At 38.6% G+C, this 18,089-nt stretch overlaps 2 protein-coding genes across 4 annotated transcripts in view; one reads left to right on the top strand and one right to left on the bottom strand.

Annotated features, from left to right (window-relative positions):
* Positions 1–1,522: 1,522 nt before the first annotated feature.
* CGGBP1 (CGG triplet repeat binding protein 1) lies at positions 1,523–8,245 on the bottom strand. Of its 2 annotated transcripts, none has more exons than XM_080655011.1 (3): positions 8,002–8,245; positions 7,198–7,401; positions 1,523–5,517 (listed from the first exon to the last, which is right to left on the bottom strand). In XM_080655011.1, exon 3 carries the CDS (start codon positions 5,496–5,498, stop codon positions 4,995–4,997), a length of 504 nt encoding a protein of 167 aa, XP_080511137.1. In that variant the 5' UTR covers positions 5,499–5,517; positions 7,198–7,401; positions 8,002–8,245; the 3' UTR covers positions 1,523–4,994. The 2 variants fall into 2 exon arrangements, with proteins under 2 accessions (XP_080511137.1, XP_080511138.1); XM_080655012.1 differs by lacking the exon at positions 8,002–8,245 and adding an exon at positions 7,614–7,873 and having other exon boundaries at positions 1,525–5,517.
* Positions 8,246–8,400: 155 nt separating this feature from the next.
* Positions 8,401–18,089, top strand: part of ZNF654 (zinc finger protein 654) — a 113,471-nt gene continuing 103,782 nt past the window's right edge. Inside the window, exon 1 of one of the 2 annotated variants that reach the window (XM_080654965.1) lies at positions 8,401–8,691. In XM_080654965.1, coding sequence (XP_080511091.1) covers positions 8,503–8,691 — 189 coding nt within the window. In that variant the 5' untranslated portion in view covers positions 8,401–8,502. The remainder of the gene's footprint in view (positions 8,692–18,089) is intronic. The other variant, XM_080654966.1, reaches the window with a different exon arrangement.

Raw genomic sequence — 18,089 nt, forward strand, 5'->3', positions numbered from 1 at the left:
GCACCTGGGGGGGGGGGTGTCCCTCAGCCCAGCCTGCACCCTCTCCAATCTGGGAGCCCTCAAAGGATGTCCGACTGCGGTTTACAGGGATCGGGTCTAAACCAGCAGTCAGACATCCCTCTTGTAATCCGGGACTGCTGGCTCCTAACCGCTCACCTGCCTGCCTGCCTGATTGCCCCTAACAACTTGGCCTGCTGGCCTGCTCGCCCCCAACTGCCCCTCGCTGCCGGCCTGCTCGCCCCCAAATGCCCCCCCCCTCGCCAGTCTGATCACCCACAACTGCCCCCCATGCCGGCCTGCTTGTCCCCAACTGCCCCCCCCCCCGCCGGCCTGCTTGCCCCTACTTTCCCTCCCCACTGGCCTACTCACCCTCAACTGCCCCCCTGCTGGCCTGCTCACTCCAAACTGCCCCTCCCCCTGGCTGTCCTGATCACCTCCAACTGACCCCCACTGACGGCCTGCTCGCCCCCAACTGGCCCCCTTGTGGGTATGCTCACCCCTAACTGCCCCCCCCACCCTGCTGGCCTGATCACCCCCAATGGCCCCGCCCCCACCGGCCTGATCACCCACAACTGCCCTCCCTTCTTGGCTTCTAACCACCTCTACCTCGGCCCCACCACCATGGCTTTGTCCAGAAGAATGTCTGGAAGGTCTCCTGGAAGGTCTTCAGTCTAATTAGCATATTACCCTTTTATTAGTATAGATAAGAGACCTGGTGCATGGGTGGGGGCTGGCTGGTTTGCCCTGAAGGGTGCCTTGGGGCATGGGGCGGCCTGGGCGAGAGGCCTGTGGTGGTTTTCAGGCCAGCCACAGCCCCATGGGGTGAGGGTCCCTGCTAGGGGGGCTTGGCCAGCCTGGGTGAGGGGCTGATGGCTGGTTGCAGGCTGGCCAGGCCCCCCAGCTGGGACCCTCACCCCATGGGGGCATGGCTAGCCTGGGTGAGGGGCTGAGGGCTGTTTTCAGGCTGGCCATAATCCCTTCAGGGTGGGGGTCCCCGCTGAGGTGCCTGGCCAGCCTGGGTGAGGGGCTGATGGCTATTTGCAGGCTGGCCACTCCCCAGCAGGGACTCGTACTCCATGGGGGTGTGGCCAGCCTGGTTAAGAGGCTAAGGGCCGTTTGCAGGCTGGCCACACGCCCCAGCCTCTCCTTAAGCAGAGGCCAGGGCGGGCTGGGCGGGAAGCTTGGCTTCCTCCATCGCTGGGGACAACCCAAGCCTCCTGCTCCCTCCAGCTCTGCAGCCACTGCCATCTTTGTTGTTAATTTGCATACTTGCTCCTGATTGGCTGGTGGGCATAGCAGAGGGACGGTCAATTTCTATGTTTCTCTTTTATTAGTGTAGATTACCTATGTAATTTCTATTATATTTATAATGTAATTCTTCCTTGATAGAATACATGCTTTTGTATTAGGCATAAAAACAAATAATCCCACAAAGAGAAAACTCATTTAGTAAAATCCTGTTGATCTTTTGGAATTATTAAATGTTATTCACTCAAAAAACAAAATGTGCTTTCAAAAATTTCTGAAACAAATTCTTTGAAATTTATTTCTAAAAGTCACAGAGACAAAACTTTAAAAGCGACATTTATACCAATACATGCATGAAGGGAAAAAAAAGCACAGAAATACAAAAAATGAACACAGTAAATTTTAATGAATACAGTATTCTGGATACAAGTAGAATACCACTAGGTAAGAATTGTATTTACCTCAGAAGTCTATGACAATATGGATTCAGATAAACCAAAGTTTAAGATAGCCACTTCACTATTCACATTTTAATCAGTGCTGACCAGATGCTAAAGCAATTTATTTTCGGCTAGTATTTTCAATGAAATTATAGAATGAATCTTCTATTTAATGAAGGTGATAAGCACTCATTTAAAAGCAGTTGGGGCAAGTCAAACCATGTAGAGCCCTTACAAAGACTAAGCACCAAATGATTTTCTGTGGCTTTCATTTATAGCCACTTTGAATTTATTTTGTTTAAATGTTTTCCATTAACTTTCACATACAAATTCTTTCAGGCAAAAGTTTTAACATGGAACTTTCTGCTTAGAGTTCTTGCCAACTGTTACTTACAATAGTTTTTAAGCAATAAATACTTCAGAATAATCCCAAGCCAATACTTAATTGGTTACAATTCTAAGATGCAGAACTTTTTCTTTAAAGTTTTTTGGTCCCTGAAAATTCAGTAGGGCCAAATGCATTACCTGGAAGTAGCATTTGTTTAAAAAAAAAAAAAAAAGTCTAACCCAAAGATGATAATGAATAAAATAACTATTTAGGCTCTCATACACAATCTTTCTAGATTTTCACCCCATAAGAAATGATTACAATGTCCTTCAGGCTTGCTATATGCCCCATAGAATCAAAAGAAACCAACAAGAATTTAACATTTCAACTAGCTAGGAACTATTTACTGTAAGCATAAAGTGAAATTTTGGAAGACATACTACTATATTTTAAGAAAACACTATTAACAGGTAAGCATGTGTTGAAGGCAGTTTATAAATGAAATATTACATATCTTATATTTATGCATACAACTTAGAAAATAGAAAATGCTATTTTCCCAAATAGTATAGTATCACACTAACACTATATAGTTAAGATTTAAAACTTCAGAACACACGTCCACTACACCTTGACAGCAGTATATGCCTCTTAGATATTCTCATTTGTTAACATATGCCAACCACGGTTTCACAGATTTGTATGTTTCAGCAGGTTAAAACAATCATTCTGCTTTACCTATTTAACTATGAGACAAGGTTAACCAGACTCAGGGAACGAAAAGTTTTATAATCAAGATACAATGAAACCTCCACAAAAGGATGAAAAACGCTTCTAAGGACATGATATAATCATAGCAGGAGGATGGATTATGCCCCTAGAAATGTGTGCGGGAATAGTTTGGAGCCTGGTGAAATACATTTATATGGTACCTAAATGATCTTCAAATCTGTAATAACTACTAGAAACTCAAATGTGAATTATTGGTATTTTTTCCAGTGGAATGTAATCCAGTTTATAGTTTAGGACTACTTAAAGCTGTTCTGCCACTATAGATTTGCTTTAAGTGCAAATTAATACCCAAACAATATAAAACAGTCTGAATCATGGAATTTTGAAAAATTAGATTGCATATCTAACCTTATTTTTGTATTCTGAAAATAGCATTATAAAACTCAATTACTTTCCCAGCTTCTTAAGACTTTTTACTATCAGAGATAATTCAAATTAAACATGGTTGCCTGCAAATTCTTTACTAGAGGAAGTAAAAACAAAGTACATTTTGGTTATGTTTTGCTGATGGTCTTCTCATGTATGTGCTTTATCAGTGAGAACACTACTCTAGGAATTTATTGTGCTACTTTAATATAACTGAACATGAGGGAAATTGGTATTCAAATTTTGACAGGTGACTTTTTTTTTTTTGGTGGCAGGCTTATTTTAAAATAAAAAAACAAAACAAAACAAAATCCACATCAAATCTAAAATCAGATGGACACTTTGACAACCTAAACTAGGAATTTAAGTTTGTAAAAGAAATTTAGACATGGAAAGCTGTTTCTGAAAAAATATAAAATCTAAACCTTGTTCTTACTCACTTTGGCTTTTCTTTTTTAAATAAAGATTTGTGATAAAATAACCTTAAATATAATACCTGCTGTTAACATAGGGCATCATTTATCAGTGCTTTGTAATAGAAATATATTTTATAAGTATTTTAACTTGAATGCTTTCAAAGAATTTAAGATTTTTTTAAAGCTATACTCCAAGTTTTCAACTGTTTAGTTTTTTTAAAAATATAATTTGGGTCTCTGATAACCTTAAAAGATAGTGAGGTTCAGATAGAGATCATTTCCTGAACATGGTTGACCTCTAACAGAACTGATTATTTCCTCACCCAAAGAGTTGTACAGGATACACAAAAATCTTGTATTTTTAGACAATGTTTACCATCCATTTAAAAACCTTTTACCACCAGAGGCAAAGCACATAAAAGTGAAAGTAAACTTGTTTCTAGTCTACTTATCCCAACTAAACTCTTATAAAACCATATGGAAAAATTAATGTATAGAAAGTAATTTCCTTATTTTCTGATCTGTCAGCAAAAAATTACTAGTTTTCTGTAAAAACAGAAAACTCAATAATAAAGTGTCTACCTGTTTAAATTAAAATGACAATCTTGGTGTCTTTCAACATCAAGACATTAAAAAAAAGCTTACAAACTCAAGATGGTTCAAAAATGTTGTGTTTATGTTAAGAGACTAAATTGTGTCACTGCAAAATTCCCTATGGCTTTTGGCACTGACATTAAAAGATTTTAGTCTTTTGGTCACTTGAAGCTGTTACTAAATATAACAATAAGCCTTTAAAAAGGGGGGGAAAAACACAGTGAGGAACTGAAGGATAGCTAAGGTAACTACATCACATACAAAATAAAGCATAGTTTGAAATAAACAGTCATTTTCTGCTAGGGATCTGAATATACAAGAACAGTTTACCACCATCGCTTCCATTTTGAGGAGGATCCTCTAATCAGAAAGAATTCCTTTAAGTTACTGTGAGTGGTGTTGCCTGGCAGCAGCTTCAATTTCCTAGGCTAGTCTTCAATCCAAGTAATTAAGTACTCTCACAAGGAATAATCATACATGGCGATAGGGTAAAAAAGCAGGGCAGTTCTTCCATGCACAAATATTTCAGGAGAAAAACCTTCAACTTTAAAGATAACCATCAGGTTTAAGGTAGTCTAGCACACTCTAAACCTTAAGTTTTGTTTTACACCATTGGTGACTAAAATTAACAGTAAGTTTTATGGTGAAATTTTTTTTTTGTTTTTGCTTGCAACTATATACACATTGAAAAACTATTCTGCATCACATGATTTTTAAACGAAATAAATATAAAAATGAACCATATAATCAATACATAACTTTAACACTCCACATTATTTAATCTTGATCACAATGATGGTAACCTCCTGGTCAACAATCTTGTGAGTTGAGGAGCTGATTCTCATTCTCATATCCATCAGGCAGATATGCTCTCCTCAGCTGGTCTGACTTAGGTATGGAGCCTCCATTCTTCACATGGCGAGACAGGAAAGCACGGACGGCTGGGTGGTCAGCCTTCTCAAGTGGGATGTTGGCTTCCAGGCACATTTTCACAAAGTCCTGGATAACACTGACTTTCTCTGTTTGTGCAGTACTGTTGCACTGAAGGGATGCAGTTAGGGGCCTTTGCTTCTTTCTCACATTCTGCTCTTCAAATTCTGCCTTCCTCTTGGTATGAGTCTTTGACTTGAGGTGGTCACTAATGGCAGACTTGCGAACATGATTCAGAACCACATTGCAAGAAGTGCAGAAGAGTTTTCCTCCATCTTCGTGCAGCTCACCTCCAAACTCAGTGACTCGATCCAGGGGAGTCACATACAAAGCAGTCTTAGAACGGTTTCGAGCAGGTGGTGCTGTCACTACAAATCTTTCCATTTTGACTTTGAATAAGGTTCTTTCAAGACAAGAAAAAACATACATGTTATAACAACAGTTCATTTGGGAAGCAGTTAACAAGAAAAGTGTAAACATTTTTAAGATCATAGATTTCAGAAAACTTAATTTAAATAGATCGTGTACCCATTACTAGTAACAACTACATCCATTCCTTGAATTTGATGAAATTCAAATAAATTTAAACTATGAAAAAGAATTACACCTATCTCAGATGTCACTCTTTTAGAAAAACCTAATCACAGGTCAATATTTAGGGTATTATATTAATTTCATCCAATTTAGATATGTATTTAAGTTTAAAAGAGCTTCTTTTCCTTCACAGTTCTAGGGCAACTGATTTTAGGAACACAACCATAGGGAATTGTAAACAAAGTTTGTTCAGACAGGGGGGTAAATAAACTGGCATAATTGTATATGAAGATAAATATAATTTCCACAACTACTCAAAGAAAAAAAGTATAAGCCAAAAAAGCAGACCAAACACAAGTAACATCAGAAACAATATTAAATTTTAAAGCAAAAATAGAATTCAAAGAATTAATGTATTAATTCCAAAAGGTGATGATCAAGATATATGCAAAGTGCTTTTTCTAACACTTTTTCTTTTTTTCCATTAAAGACTAATATTTACATCTATTAATATTTATTTCATTTATTAACTAGTCAGCTAGAACAAAACCAAAAACTCGTTAACACAGTGCCTAGTACATGATAGATATTCAATCACAACTTGTTGATGGAATAAGTACATGATTATCTTTACTATTTTTTCAAATATTAATCTCAGAAGCAGCTTAATAATTTTTAAATTTATCCTAATTACAAACATTTATGATCATTGCCAAAAGAAGTGGCACTGAAAACTTGAAATACTGAACAAATATTGTTGGTGGAGACCATTTGTTTCCTGAGGCCATGTGCCTTTGGGTTAAGCTCTTACATTAACCTAGATATAAGAAATTCAAATGAATTTGATAGAATTGAAGATAGAATTCTGTTCTATAGAAATATGATAGGAACTATGCTTTCTTTGTAAGTGTAATCAGAAACAATAGTGTTAAATCCACACTAGAGAACTCATAGCTGAGTAATATGAAAGCTATCTCAAAATAACTTTAAATTGCCAACGTATTAGACACCTATGGACATAAACTCAGAGAAGGCCTTAACGTTTCACAGAAATTCTGGAAAGCATGATAAAATTTAGGTTTTAATAGGATTAATTCAAATTTTCTATTAAAAATGTGTTTAATGTATAGCTTTCAGGTGCCAAATATTGTGTTGGCTAAAGGTTTTCAATGGCAGATATGGCAGATATGATTCCTGCCCAACAGTGAATTACCACTATACGTGTGTACTTTGTTAATGATTTATATTTTATACACCTATAGCAAATCAGTTCCAATTATTAATGGCTCTAAATTAGTTATAAAAAAACATTAAATATCTGTGCCCAGTAATGCCTAAATCTTTCTTCGAAAGTTTGTATTACTGCAAAAGCAAACATCTACCCAACAGAGGATGCCTGAGTTTACAGACATGAAGGACAAAAGTGTTTTCAAAAGAAGGTAAAGATATTTTAAACGCGGAAGTAAGAGGAGGAATTAGCTAACAAAACAGAAGCAGCAAATCACTTACTAGAGCAAAATAAAAGTCGTTTTCAAATTTAAATGTTTACCTGATTAGTTTCCAGTTTTTTTCGTCTTGATACTTAGTAGTAAAGGGTCCCAGCGCAAAACCAGAGATGCATGAAATCCTGGCACTTTCCGTTGCTTCAAACCGGAGACGCTTTCAAAATCAGTTTTTCAACAAGTGGTGTTGGGAAAATAGTTTCTGGGCTTGCACCCTGTTTTCCCTGAGATGCTGGGAAGTCATGCCTTTACTATAAAACACAAAACAAATGGGAAGAAAAAATAGGGGTAGGGAGAAAAAGAAGGGTGGGTGAAAATGTGAACAGGAACATCAACTGCCACCATGCAGGTATCTTTAAAACCTTTCTCTTTAGGAAACTCTACACCACAAACCCTGATCCCAACGTTTACCCGAACACTCCTCAACCCACTCCCTTCCCAGTGGTCCGCCCCGCTTCGGCACCTCGTCGCGCGCCCCAGGCCCCACGGTTCCGGAGAGCGAGGGAAAGGTGGGGCGCGGGACGTTCTCGCAGTCTAGACTCCCTCCTCCCGCGCCAGCCCCAGCACGCCGGCGCTCCGCCGTCCCAGCCCCGCTAGCTGGGCAGGGCCGAGTCCCAGCTGCCGGCCACGGGCCCCGCCACTAGACAGCCTAGTTGGCGGCAGTCTCAGGGGAGGAGGCGGTAGACGCCTGACGGGGCGGCCGCTGTCAGGCTTCCCGTCTCCTCCCCCTTCCATCCGCCGACAACGACGCCCCGGCTCCGCCCCCGGCTCCCGTTCGGGAAGGAAGGCCCCGGGCCCAAAGCCTGCACCAACGGCCGGGCCCACCCTCGGCCTCCCTAGCTTCTCGTTACCGTAGGATCCGGGCGGCCTCTAGGGGAGGTGGACGAAAGCCGGCCGGAAAGAAAAGGAGGAGGAAGAGAAAAAGGAGCAAGGGGGTGAGGGAAGAGAAGGACTTGTCGTCGTTGCCGCCGCCGTTGCCCGGTCGAGCCCCGCGGCGGCCGCCGTGTCCCCCACCGCGCCCCGTCCTCCTGCACCGCCTATGGCAAAACTCGTAGGCGGTCCCCAGCAACCGCCGAGCAGCGGTGACCAATTGACAGCGGATCTATCAAACAGACGGCTGCCTTGACCAATGGTAGTAGAAAGGCGGGCATGTGCATGATTGGCGGCCAGATTTCTCCATTGAAAACTGGGGGCGTGGGTGGGCGGAGCCGGAAGTAGAGCCAGACGAGAGGCCTCTGTCCACCAGGGGCGGAGAGAAGGGGGAGGGAACTAGAGGAGGAGGAGGTTAGCCGAGGCTGCTACGGCGGCGGCGGCGGCGCAGGGGCTGGTACGCGCTGGGCGGCGAGAGCCTCATGGCGGAGGAAGAGAGCGATCAAGAGGCCGAACGCCTCGGAGAAGAGCTCGTGGCCATTGTGGAGTCCCCGCCAGGCCCTGCGGGGCTTAGAGTTGCGGGCGACGGCAACGACGGCACTGGCGACAGCAGCTGCGGTGGCGGCGTCGTCGGGATCAGCAGTCGGGATTACTGCCGACGCTTCTGTCAGGTGAGGCGCCTGTCGGCCGCTCGGACTTGTCACCCGGGTTCTGGGCCTCCCTGCGTCTCCTGGCCTTCTCGTCCTGGAATCAGAGCTGTGTCCGTTGCTCACTGCACCAGCCCAACAAGGAGAGTGAGGGTGAAGCTCCCCCCTCCACCTATCCGGCTTGGGGTGGGGGGCGGGGAGCGAGACGGGGATGACCCGCGGTTTAAGGGTTGCTGAAAAAGTGAGAGTTTGTCGCGGGTAGTGGGGCTGGAGCGGAGGGGCAGCTGGCAGGAAAGCTCTGTAGTACTGACATGCCTCCCCTTCCCCAAACAGACCCCTTTCTGCCCCAGGGTCCCGCCTTCTTGTGTTTCCTACCCAGTTCCTTCTCACTTCATTTGGAATCTGGCAACATTTCCTGCCTTCCCTTCTCCGCTCCTTGTCCCCCCTCGTGTCCCCTTTTTCGAAGATGGGGCTTGCCTTGTCTCTACTGCTCCCTCTCCTGTCATCGCCACCCCTCCCCCTCTGCTAGGGTCTCCTGTCATCCCTTCAGGAGACCCCACCGGGCCAATTCTGTTGGTTTAGGCGCTGACCCACGGTGTTTTAGATACTTTTTTTGGGGTGGGGCGGAGGTGGGGTTATGACAGTGTGATTGTCATCTTTTCCTTTCTTATCCCCTTTCCTCGACCGAACAGTGACAACAAATTATTTACTTGGTCGATTGTCACTATGATTTGATGTAGTTTAAAGTGTTTGACCATAATCAAATGTTATAGCACCAAAGTATTTGTCTAGGGGTAAAGTTGTGTAATCTACATTCACATCTACATGTATTTATAAACATTTTGTTCTCATTCACAACAATCTTGTTTTGCAAACTGTTTTGGCAGAAAGTTTTATTCTTTTCTTCACCCCATTCCTTTTTTTTTTTTTAATTTGCTCAGATGTATAGAGTTCAAATCATGGCTCCACCACTTCCTAGTTGTTACCTTGGACAAGTTACTTAATCTCTCTATCCCATACTTTCTTCTTCTAACAAATAAGGATAGTAATTAAATGAGTAATTATGTAAAGGGTTTGGGTCCTTTACATATTAATTAAAGTTAGCTATTTCATTCTGATAACAAGTAGAATATAAAGTTAACAGGAAGTAAGCATCATTTTTGCTGAAATTTGATTTTTATGCCTTCCTAAGCATTGAAAGGAAAAGGATGGAATTGAAATGTTCAGGCAAGTTTTTAATACTTTAAGTTGTCTTTTGATTTTTATTTCATTCCTTCTTATCATAAAAAGATGGAAACTGTCTTGGTATAAAGGGTGTGTGTGTTTTCTTTGGCATTGCTATTTAGTGACTTTCTTGAAAATGTATTTTTCTTATTTATTTTATTTATTTTGGTATTGGCATTCACTGGATTTAGAGGTTCAGTGTCTTTACAATACCTGTTTTCTAACTATATGTTTTACATCTGGAAACCATGTTATCAGTAGACTTTGTATCTACAGGAATTTTAAACTTCTGAAAATTAGGTTATGATTGATCATTTTAATATATTCATAGGCTGAAAATCTTTTTATTTTCTGTTTTGCTTTTTTAAAAAAATATATTTTTATTGATTTCGGAGAGGAAGGGAGAGGGAGAGAAAGATAAAAACATCAGTAATGAGAATCATTGATCAGCTGCCTCCTGCATGCCTCACACTAGGGATAGAGCCTGCAACCCAGGCATGTGCCCTGACCAGGAATCGAACAGTGACCTCCTGGTTCATAGGTCAGTGCTCAACCACTGTGCAACACTGGCTGGGCCTCTTTTCCTTTAGATATCATTAATAAGCAAGTTGGTTTTGGTTACCTTTAGCTTTAATTTACTTGATCAAATAACCCTTAATTGCTGAAATTGCATTGAAATTTTATTTGAGGGCCAGAACATTTTTGGAGAATCTCTTAACTACTCTTATTATATTCTTGAAATCAGTTTTAAGAACAGATGAATAAATTTAGCCTGTGAAATACAGTGTCTGAACAGTGAGAGTAAATTATTTTAAGTACAAATGAAGTTGGCTATTTTAAAAAAACTCCAATACCACCTAAATATACAAGGAAATAAAACTAAACAGGAAGAACTTAAACTTTTATTTTTACACTGCTAAGTTATGAGTTAAGTTATGCCAACATACTTTTATGCTATCAACTTTTACCTGAAACCTTACATATTTTATAATATTCTAGATTAGCAGTAGATCTGTTCTTAGGGCTCCTGTCCTGGATCCACCCGGCAGGTGAGCTTTGTGAAAAAAAATTTTTTTTGTATTAAAACATTAAGATAGAATAAAAGATTATCTATGTTAAGTTGGATTTTATGCATTGATTAATAAATTCTAGCAGTGTAGTAGTTCTGTTTTATTTGCCACCAAGGGAAGAAGTGGATTATGTAATCTAATGCCCAAAGATTGTTGTCTTTTTCTTTTTAACATTTGGGTTTCCTAATATTTACTAAGGGTAAGGTAATATTAAGTAACTTGCATTCATTAGTGAATGACTTAATTGTGAGTAATCCATAAAATGGATAATATGCGCTTGGGTGGCTGACAGTTAATATATGATTTATACTCACAGTCTTGTGCACTGAAAAGAAAGGCTCCAATTTATATTCCTCCTTTTAGAAAGAAATCTGAATAAAAATGTCTTGGGCAGTTAGTTGTATGGGTGAAGGGGAGGTTCTGTGTCTTTTACCACAAGGGAAAATAAAACAGAATACAATAGGTAATATAAGTGATAAATTATGCATCCATTCAATGCATTTGAGGATATACTTCTCTACTTGAGAAACAATACCAGTACTAGAATTATAAAATCTCAGACTAAGGGAATAAATAGTCCCTTAGGCTTAAACTTATTTGTGTGATGATGGATCTGGGAGATTGTGTTAATTTCCAAATAGTTACATGGTGTAATGTCCACTAACTGCCCCTATCACATCCTCCCTTAACTCTCATTAGTAGACTTTCAACAAATGCTTAAATTGGCTCTTAATTTATATTTAATTTACTCTGAGGATGAAAGGAAGGGGAAATTAATTTTTATTGAGGGGCCTACTAACTCTTAAGGCCTTCAGATAGGTCCTGTTATGCAAGTTTTCATAGTTGAACTTGTCTTCATTTCTGGTAGGTGGACCAACTGCGATTTGAACCCAGACTTCAATTTCTACTGAAAGGCAGATTAGAATTACAAATAAATTTGCCAATAATTGTAAAGTGAATTGTTTATGAAAAGTTGTGCAAAGGGGAAAAATAGTAACTGGATGTACTCGGAATCATGGATGAAAAAGTCTAAAAGTATTTCATTAGGCCATACTGTTAAAAATATTTCAAGAAACAGTCTGATTATTATTTCTCTGACTTGTTAGTTGCTGTGAACATTTCCCCTATTCCTGAAGATTATAATAATTCAACTTATTTTTTTGCTAGATGTATTGAAATGCTTTGATCATAAATTGATTGTAAACTTAACAAGTACCTCAGTGCTAGAATGACTACAGTGAATGATTCTGGAAATACTTTGATATGTTGATTAAAATACTTTAAAATTGTTTCTTACTAAAATGGGGTTAATAGTCATCCCATGAGGATGTCATGAGTATAAAAGGAGAGAATGACCATGAAATGTTCAGTAGTATACCTAGCATGGAGATAGGCATAATTAGACAGAGGCTATTAATATTTCTCATGTGGAATTCTTTGAAGGTTTAAGAGGGACATTAGAGATAATCCAATCTGAAGGTCACTTATAGTTTGTATCCCACAATAAATTTAGAAATGTTACAATTCTAAAATTCTGTTATTTATCTAGAAAAGCTGAATGCTCTGATAAAGCCCTTAAATGATTTGCAATAGCAGTTACATTTTCTCAGAGATTATGTTTCCTGCAGGGGACATTTGGTAATGTTTGGAGAAATTTTTGATTGTCCTAATTGGGATAGGTTGCTATTGGCATCTAGTCGGTAGAGGACAGGGATGGTGTTGAACATACAGTCAAGCTTTGGTTCTTGTATGTCTCCCATCTAGAGCAATTCAGTTCTCTACCATGTTCACAGAAAACAGTCTCAGTTTTCGAATAAAACTTAGGTTCTTGATCTGACAACCCTTTCATGCTGATACTCTATGATCAGTCACGTGTCTCTTATGTGACAAAGGAGAGAATACCTGAGTATGAGACAGTTTACTGCTAAACCTTGTTTTGTTAACATCTCAGGAAATTGTGCTGTGAATATTTCTGTAGGTTTTTTGCTTATGCTATTGCTTATTATTATTAAATGCATGGATACAAGTCACCATGGATCCTAACAAGGTTAGTGATAGCAGCAAAGTGAAAAAGAAGTTGTGAGAACAATGCTAGAAATAAAAAAGAAATAATTATAAAGTATGATGGAGGTGTTCATGTGTCTGATCTAGCTATGGAGTATGGCTTAGTGAAATAGATGATTAGCACAATTTTAAAATATAGAGAGGCCATCAAGAGTAATGATATTGCTAAAGTGTGACAGTGCTCATGAAACAACCATCACTTGAGAAAGGTTAAAATAGGGAATCATTTGGGAGTCTGGAACGGATTAGTTCAATTTACATTATTTCTAATGGGAAAAAATGATTAGGTTTACGAACAAATTGCTTCTTGAATAGCCTTCTGGAACTATTTACATTAATTTTTAACAATTGCTACTAATTAGAATTATTTTAAAATTCACTTTTTTTAAGGATATTTTTTCATTGATTTTTAGAGAGAGTGGAAGAGAGGGGGAGAGAGACAGAGAAGCATCGATGTGTCTCACATTGATTGGTTGTCTCCCCCACACACCTCAACCAGAGCAGGGAATTGAGCCTGCAACCAAGGTAAACTGCCTTGCCCTTTACTTGGAATCAAACTTGGAACTCTTTAGTCTACAGGCCAAAGCTCTATCCACTGAGCCAAACCGGGTAGGGCTAAAATTTACTTTTAATTTTTGTAAATGTTTTATTTATACTTAGTTTAAAAAGTCATATAAGACAACATATTAGGAATTGCATTTTGCTGCTAATCAAGGCCTGATTTAAATATCTTAAACATGACTTTTTATTCATGTTAAAAGTCTTGATTAGATAGTATGGGGATTTTATGGTGGCTTCATCATTGTACCATCATTTGCTTTCTTATCAGTCATCCTTGTCTTCTTATCTCAAGTTTGTCGCATCATCCAAAACAGTTGTTGGAGTTCCAGCCATCACACCTGAGTTCACAGTAGTAGATCAGGGTTTTTGGGGGGTAAGCCAAAAAATATCTTGTCCTAAATCTTATTAACTATCCCCATCTGAAAAGAATATTAGATAATTTTTTTTGTACTTTTCCCCCTGATAAAAACGTGTCTATGATTCTGTTAGGAAGGAAGAAAACAAAAATGGATATTGTAGAGGCAAGCACTTTTTTGTCCCTCTCCCCACAGTTTATAATAAAAAAACAGCAATTCATACACTATTCCTTTCCTTCCCCACATATTCCCCAGAGACAACTAATTGCAACTGTTTAACTCTTAGGATATTTACCTCTATGGTTATTAATAATTTTTTCTTAGTTGTAGATATGATCAGTTAGCCTCCTTGATGGAGGAGTTGGGGACTGCCTTACCATCGGTTCAGTATGTACCCTTTGATTTTACCTCTTGTGTTCTCTGTATCCCCTTTTCTTCCCTCTAGTCCCTTCCTTCCCTGCCCCATTATGAGTTCAACCTCTCTAGAGAATTAGTTTCCATTGATCTAATAGGGAAGGGGATCTGAGGGAGATGTTCAACTGATCTTTCTGTTTTTGACTCTAGTTTTACCTCCACTTTTAGAAGTTTGTGGTGTTTCAGGTTCCTGAAATTTTTCTGGGGTTCAGCACAAATCAGCTTGTTCCCAAACTCCCCCCCTCCTCCCTAAATAATAGCTACCTAAATATTGTCTGTCATTTCTCCTTTTTCATTGTTTTCCTCTTTAATGGGTTTAGGTCTTTTAAAACAAAAATATTTTTTACTGTTATCTTAGGTGAGTTTTTGAGAGGGAGCAGAAGTCAATGTGTGTTCAATGTGCCACAATTAACTAGAAGTCTCAAATCAGTTTTTAGCTCAATAAAGAAGAGTACAGCCCTAGCGGGTTTGTCTCAGTGGATAGAGTGTGTGTCTGCAGATTGCAAGGTTGCCCCTTTGATTCTGATCAGGGGCCTGTACTTCAGTTGCAGGCTCAAACCCCTGCCCCAGGTCAGGTGCTTGTGAGAGACAACCAATCCATGTTTTTCTTTCATATTGATGTTTCTCTCTCTCTGTCTCTCCCCCTCCCTTCCACTCTTTAAAAATCAATGGAAAAATATCCTTGGGTGAGGATCAACAAAACAAACAAACAAACAAAAGAATAGTATATATGAAAGACAATGAAAAGTATTGAAATTAATTTATAATGATTTATTTACTTTTGAAAAAAGAGTATCCTACTTCCTGATTTACTCTGTAATGAATATTTTGAGCTAGAAATAATTTAATTGCATGAGTTTATGTATTCCTTTTGGTGAAATTATTTTTATTACTAAATTACAAATTAAAATTTTATTTTTTTAAGTTGTTTTCAAAATTTGACATATTTGATATATTTCCAGTGTTCATGCAAGGTGAAGTCCATGGAAAGATGTTAACTTATTTGTTATAATTAAGAAAAATAGAACAAAATGAACCTTAGATCTTGATAGCTATATTTAGGGAGCTAACTGCTTTCTTGTTGTTTAATGATTTTTTTTAGGTTGACTTTCAGAAGTGAATTATACTAATTGTTTACCGTGATACTATTTGTAATAGCAAATCATGGGAAATAACCTCAATGACCAAAGTTAGAAAGTGTTTCCTATAATGGAATCCTATGTTCTCCTCCTAACAATCACGATTGTAAAGATTATTTATTCATATGGGAATCTGTTCATGGTATAGCTACTGAAAAGACATAAGAGATGGTTAATTTCATTTTTGTAAATAAAATAGTCTGAAAAGATTTATACCAAACTGTTAACAGTGGATAACTTCTTAGTGATATGTTTATAGCTGAATTTTATTTTTGTCTTTATACTTATTTTTTATATTTTCTAGATTAAACCTTCGGTCTTTATAATGTGAGTAAAAATAAAGCTAAAAAAATAAATTTATTTTTTTTCCTCTTCCTACTTCATAGATTGCTTATTTTCTGTTAATAAATGTGAGATTATTTGGAGTATGATGAAATTTTATCTACACTGTTTTTTAAAAATATGTGAAATGCATTTTGGTTAAGTGAACTTATGAAAGTCATTTTTAGGTTAGCCAATGAGATCCTAAACTTAAGTAACTTATTTATAAACAGTCTTGCATTAGATATATGTCCATTATTGTTTTCTGATTACCACTCATACACTGGCTAAAAATAAAAATCTATCTCAATTTTAATTTTGTAGATAAAATAGGAGGCAAATATTTTTAAATGAAGTTCACTGCTGGTATATTTTTTAATGATACTATCATTTTGTACTTCTGCCAAATAGAAATCAGGCACCAGTTTTACTATTATTGCTGGCACTAAATCTTTTTGATTTTCTACCAAAATATGCTAAACCTTAGCAATTACAAACAAAAGCAAAAAAGAGAAAATTAAATTAAATTTTAGAAAGCTTTGATAAAATATATATATATGATGAGGTATTTGAAAAAATAAAATATGGTCAGTAAAATATGGTCAATTGATATGCCATTTTAAATGTATATTAATATATAGTAGTAAGGATATTAGAGCATTTAAAAAACTAGGGTAATTTATTTAACTGGATATTAACTTTAGTTATAAATCAAATATAATAGTACCTAGTCTAAGTATTTTTAAGTTTTGTAATTTCTAGTAAATCTAAGATAACTTTTAGTTTTCGTATAATATATATTACATCGATTTCTTGGCCCCTATTTCTTTGACAGATCAGTTAATCATTTCAGCAGTACACTCTGTTCAGTATGGATCTGCTCTTTAGGATGAGACCCAAGCGTTGTCATCTGGCTAGATCCATGGTGGAACACTGGTGGCAAACTAAATCTGAGAGGAGGTCAATCTATATAATGTGTGACATAGGGTCCTAAAGTCCATTACACTGACACTCTGTACCAGAAACTCAGTACTCTCAACTCCTAAGCAGTGGTGAATATGAAAATTGCTGAAAGACTCATGTAAGCAGTAGAAAAAGGTGTCGTTGTAACTAGGGTTGAGGTTTTTTGGTTATATAAGGCATTGGACATATAGGAGTTGTGAGCAAACAGCATTGTCCCTGTTTTTGTATACAGTTATAACTTTGATAAGTCTACAGAGAAAAGGTGTACATTACAGTAGTCCCCCCTTACCTATGGGGGATACATTCTAAGACCCCCAGTGGATGCCTGAAACCATGAATGGTACCAAACCCTACATAAACTGTGTGTTTTTTATTATATACATACCCTGATAACGTTTAATTTATAGATTAGGCACAGTAAGAAAGTCATAACAATAACTAATGAAATAGAACAATTTTCTATAATAATAAAAGCATAATATGCTAATTAGACCGGACAGCCGAAGAACCTTGTGGATGTCATTCTGGAGGTCTTCCAACGAAGCCACGGCAGTGGGGGCTGAGGCAGAGGCAGTTAGGGGTGATGAGGCAGGCAGGCGAGTGGTTAGGGGTGATGAGGCAGGCAGGCAGAGTGGTTAGGGGCAATCAGGCAGGCAGGCGAGCAGTTAGGGGCATCAGGCAGGCAGAGGTGGTTAGGGGCAATCAGGCAGGCAGGTGAGTTGTTAAGAGCCAGCGGTCCCTGTGGGATCGGGCATAAACCGACAGTTGGACATCCTCTGAGGGGTCCCTAATTGTGAGAGGGTGAAGGCTGGGCTGAGGGACCCTCCTCCCCCTGTGTACGAATTTTGTGCTCTGGGCCTCTAGTAACAGTATAATATAATAAAAATTATGTGGTCTGTCTCTAAAATATTCTTATTGTACTGTACTCCCCATTGTGATGAGATGAGATGATACAGTGCCTATGTGATGAGATGAGGTAAGGTAGATTCACTGCACAAAGGGATGGTCCATGTATGGGTGGGAAAGCACAAGACTGTGCAATATTTCATCATGCTACTTAGAATGGCATGCAATTTAAAACTTATGAATTATTTCTGGAATTTCTCATTTAATATTTTTGGACCACAATTGACTGTAGGTAACTAAAATTCCAGAAAGTGAGATTGTGGGTTGGTGGGTGGGGGGCACTACTGTAATATACAATGGGGGCTAATAAAAGTCTTGCCTGTTTTGGGATTCTTGGGCAAGTTGAACTCTGCTAAGATTCTTTGGTTTCAAACTAAACCAAAGAATTTAAGGTAACTTTCCTT

The sequence above is a fragment of the Plecotus auritus genome (assembly GCF_963455305.1).
Source record: "Plecotus auritus genome assembly, chromosome: 2".
Taxonomy (NCBI): Eukaryota; Metazoa; Chordata; class Mammalia; order Chiroptera; family Vespertilionidae; genus Plecotus; species Plecotus auritus.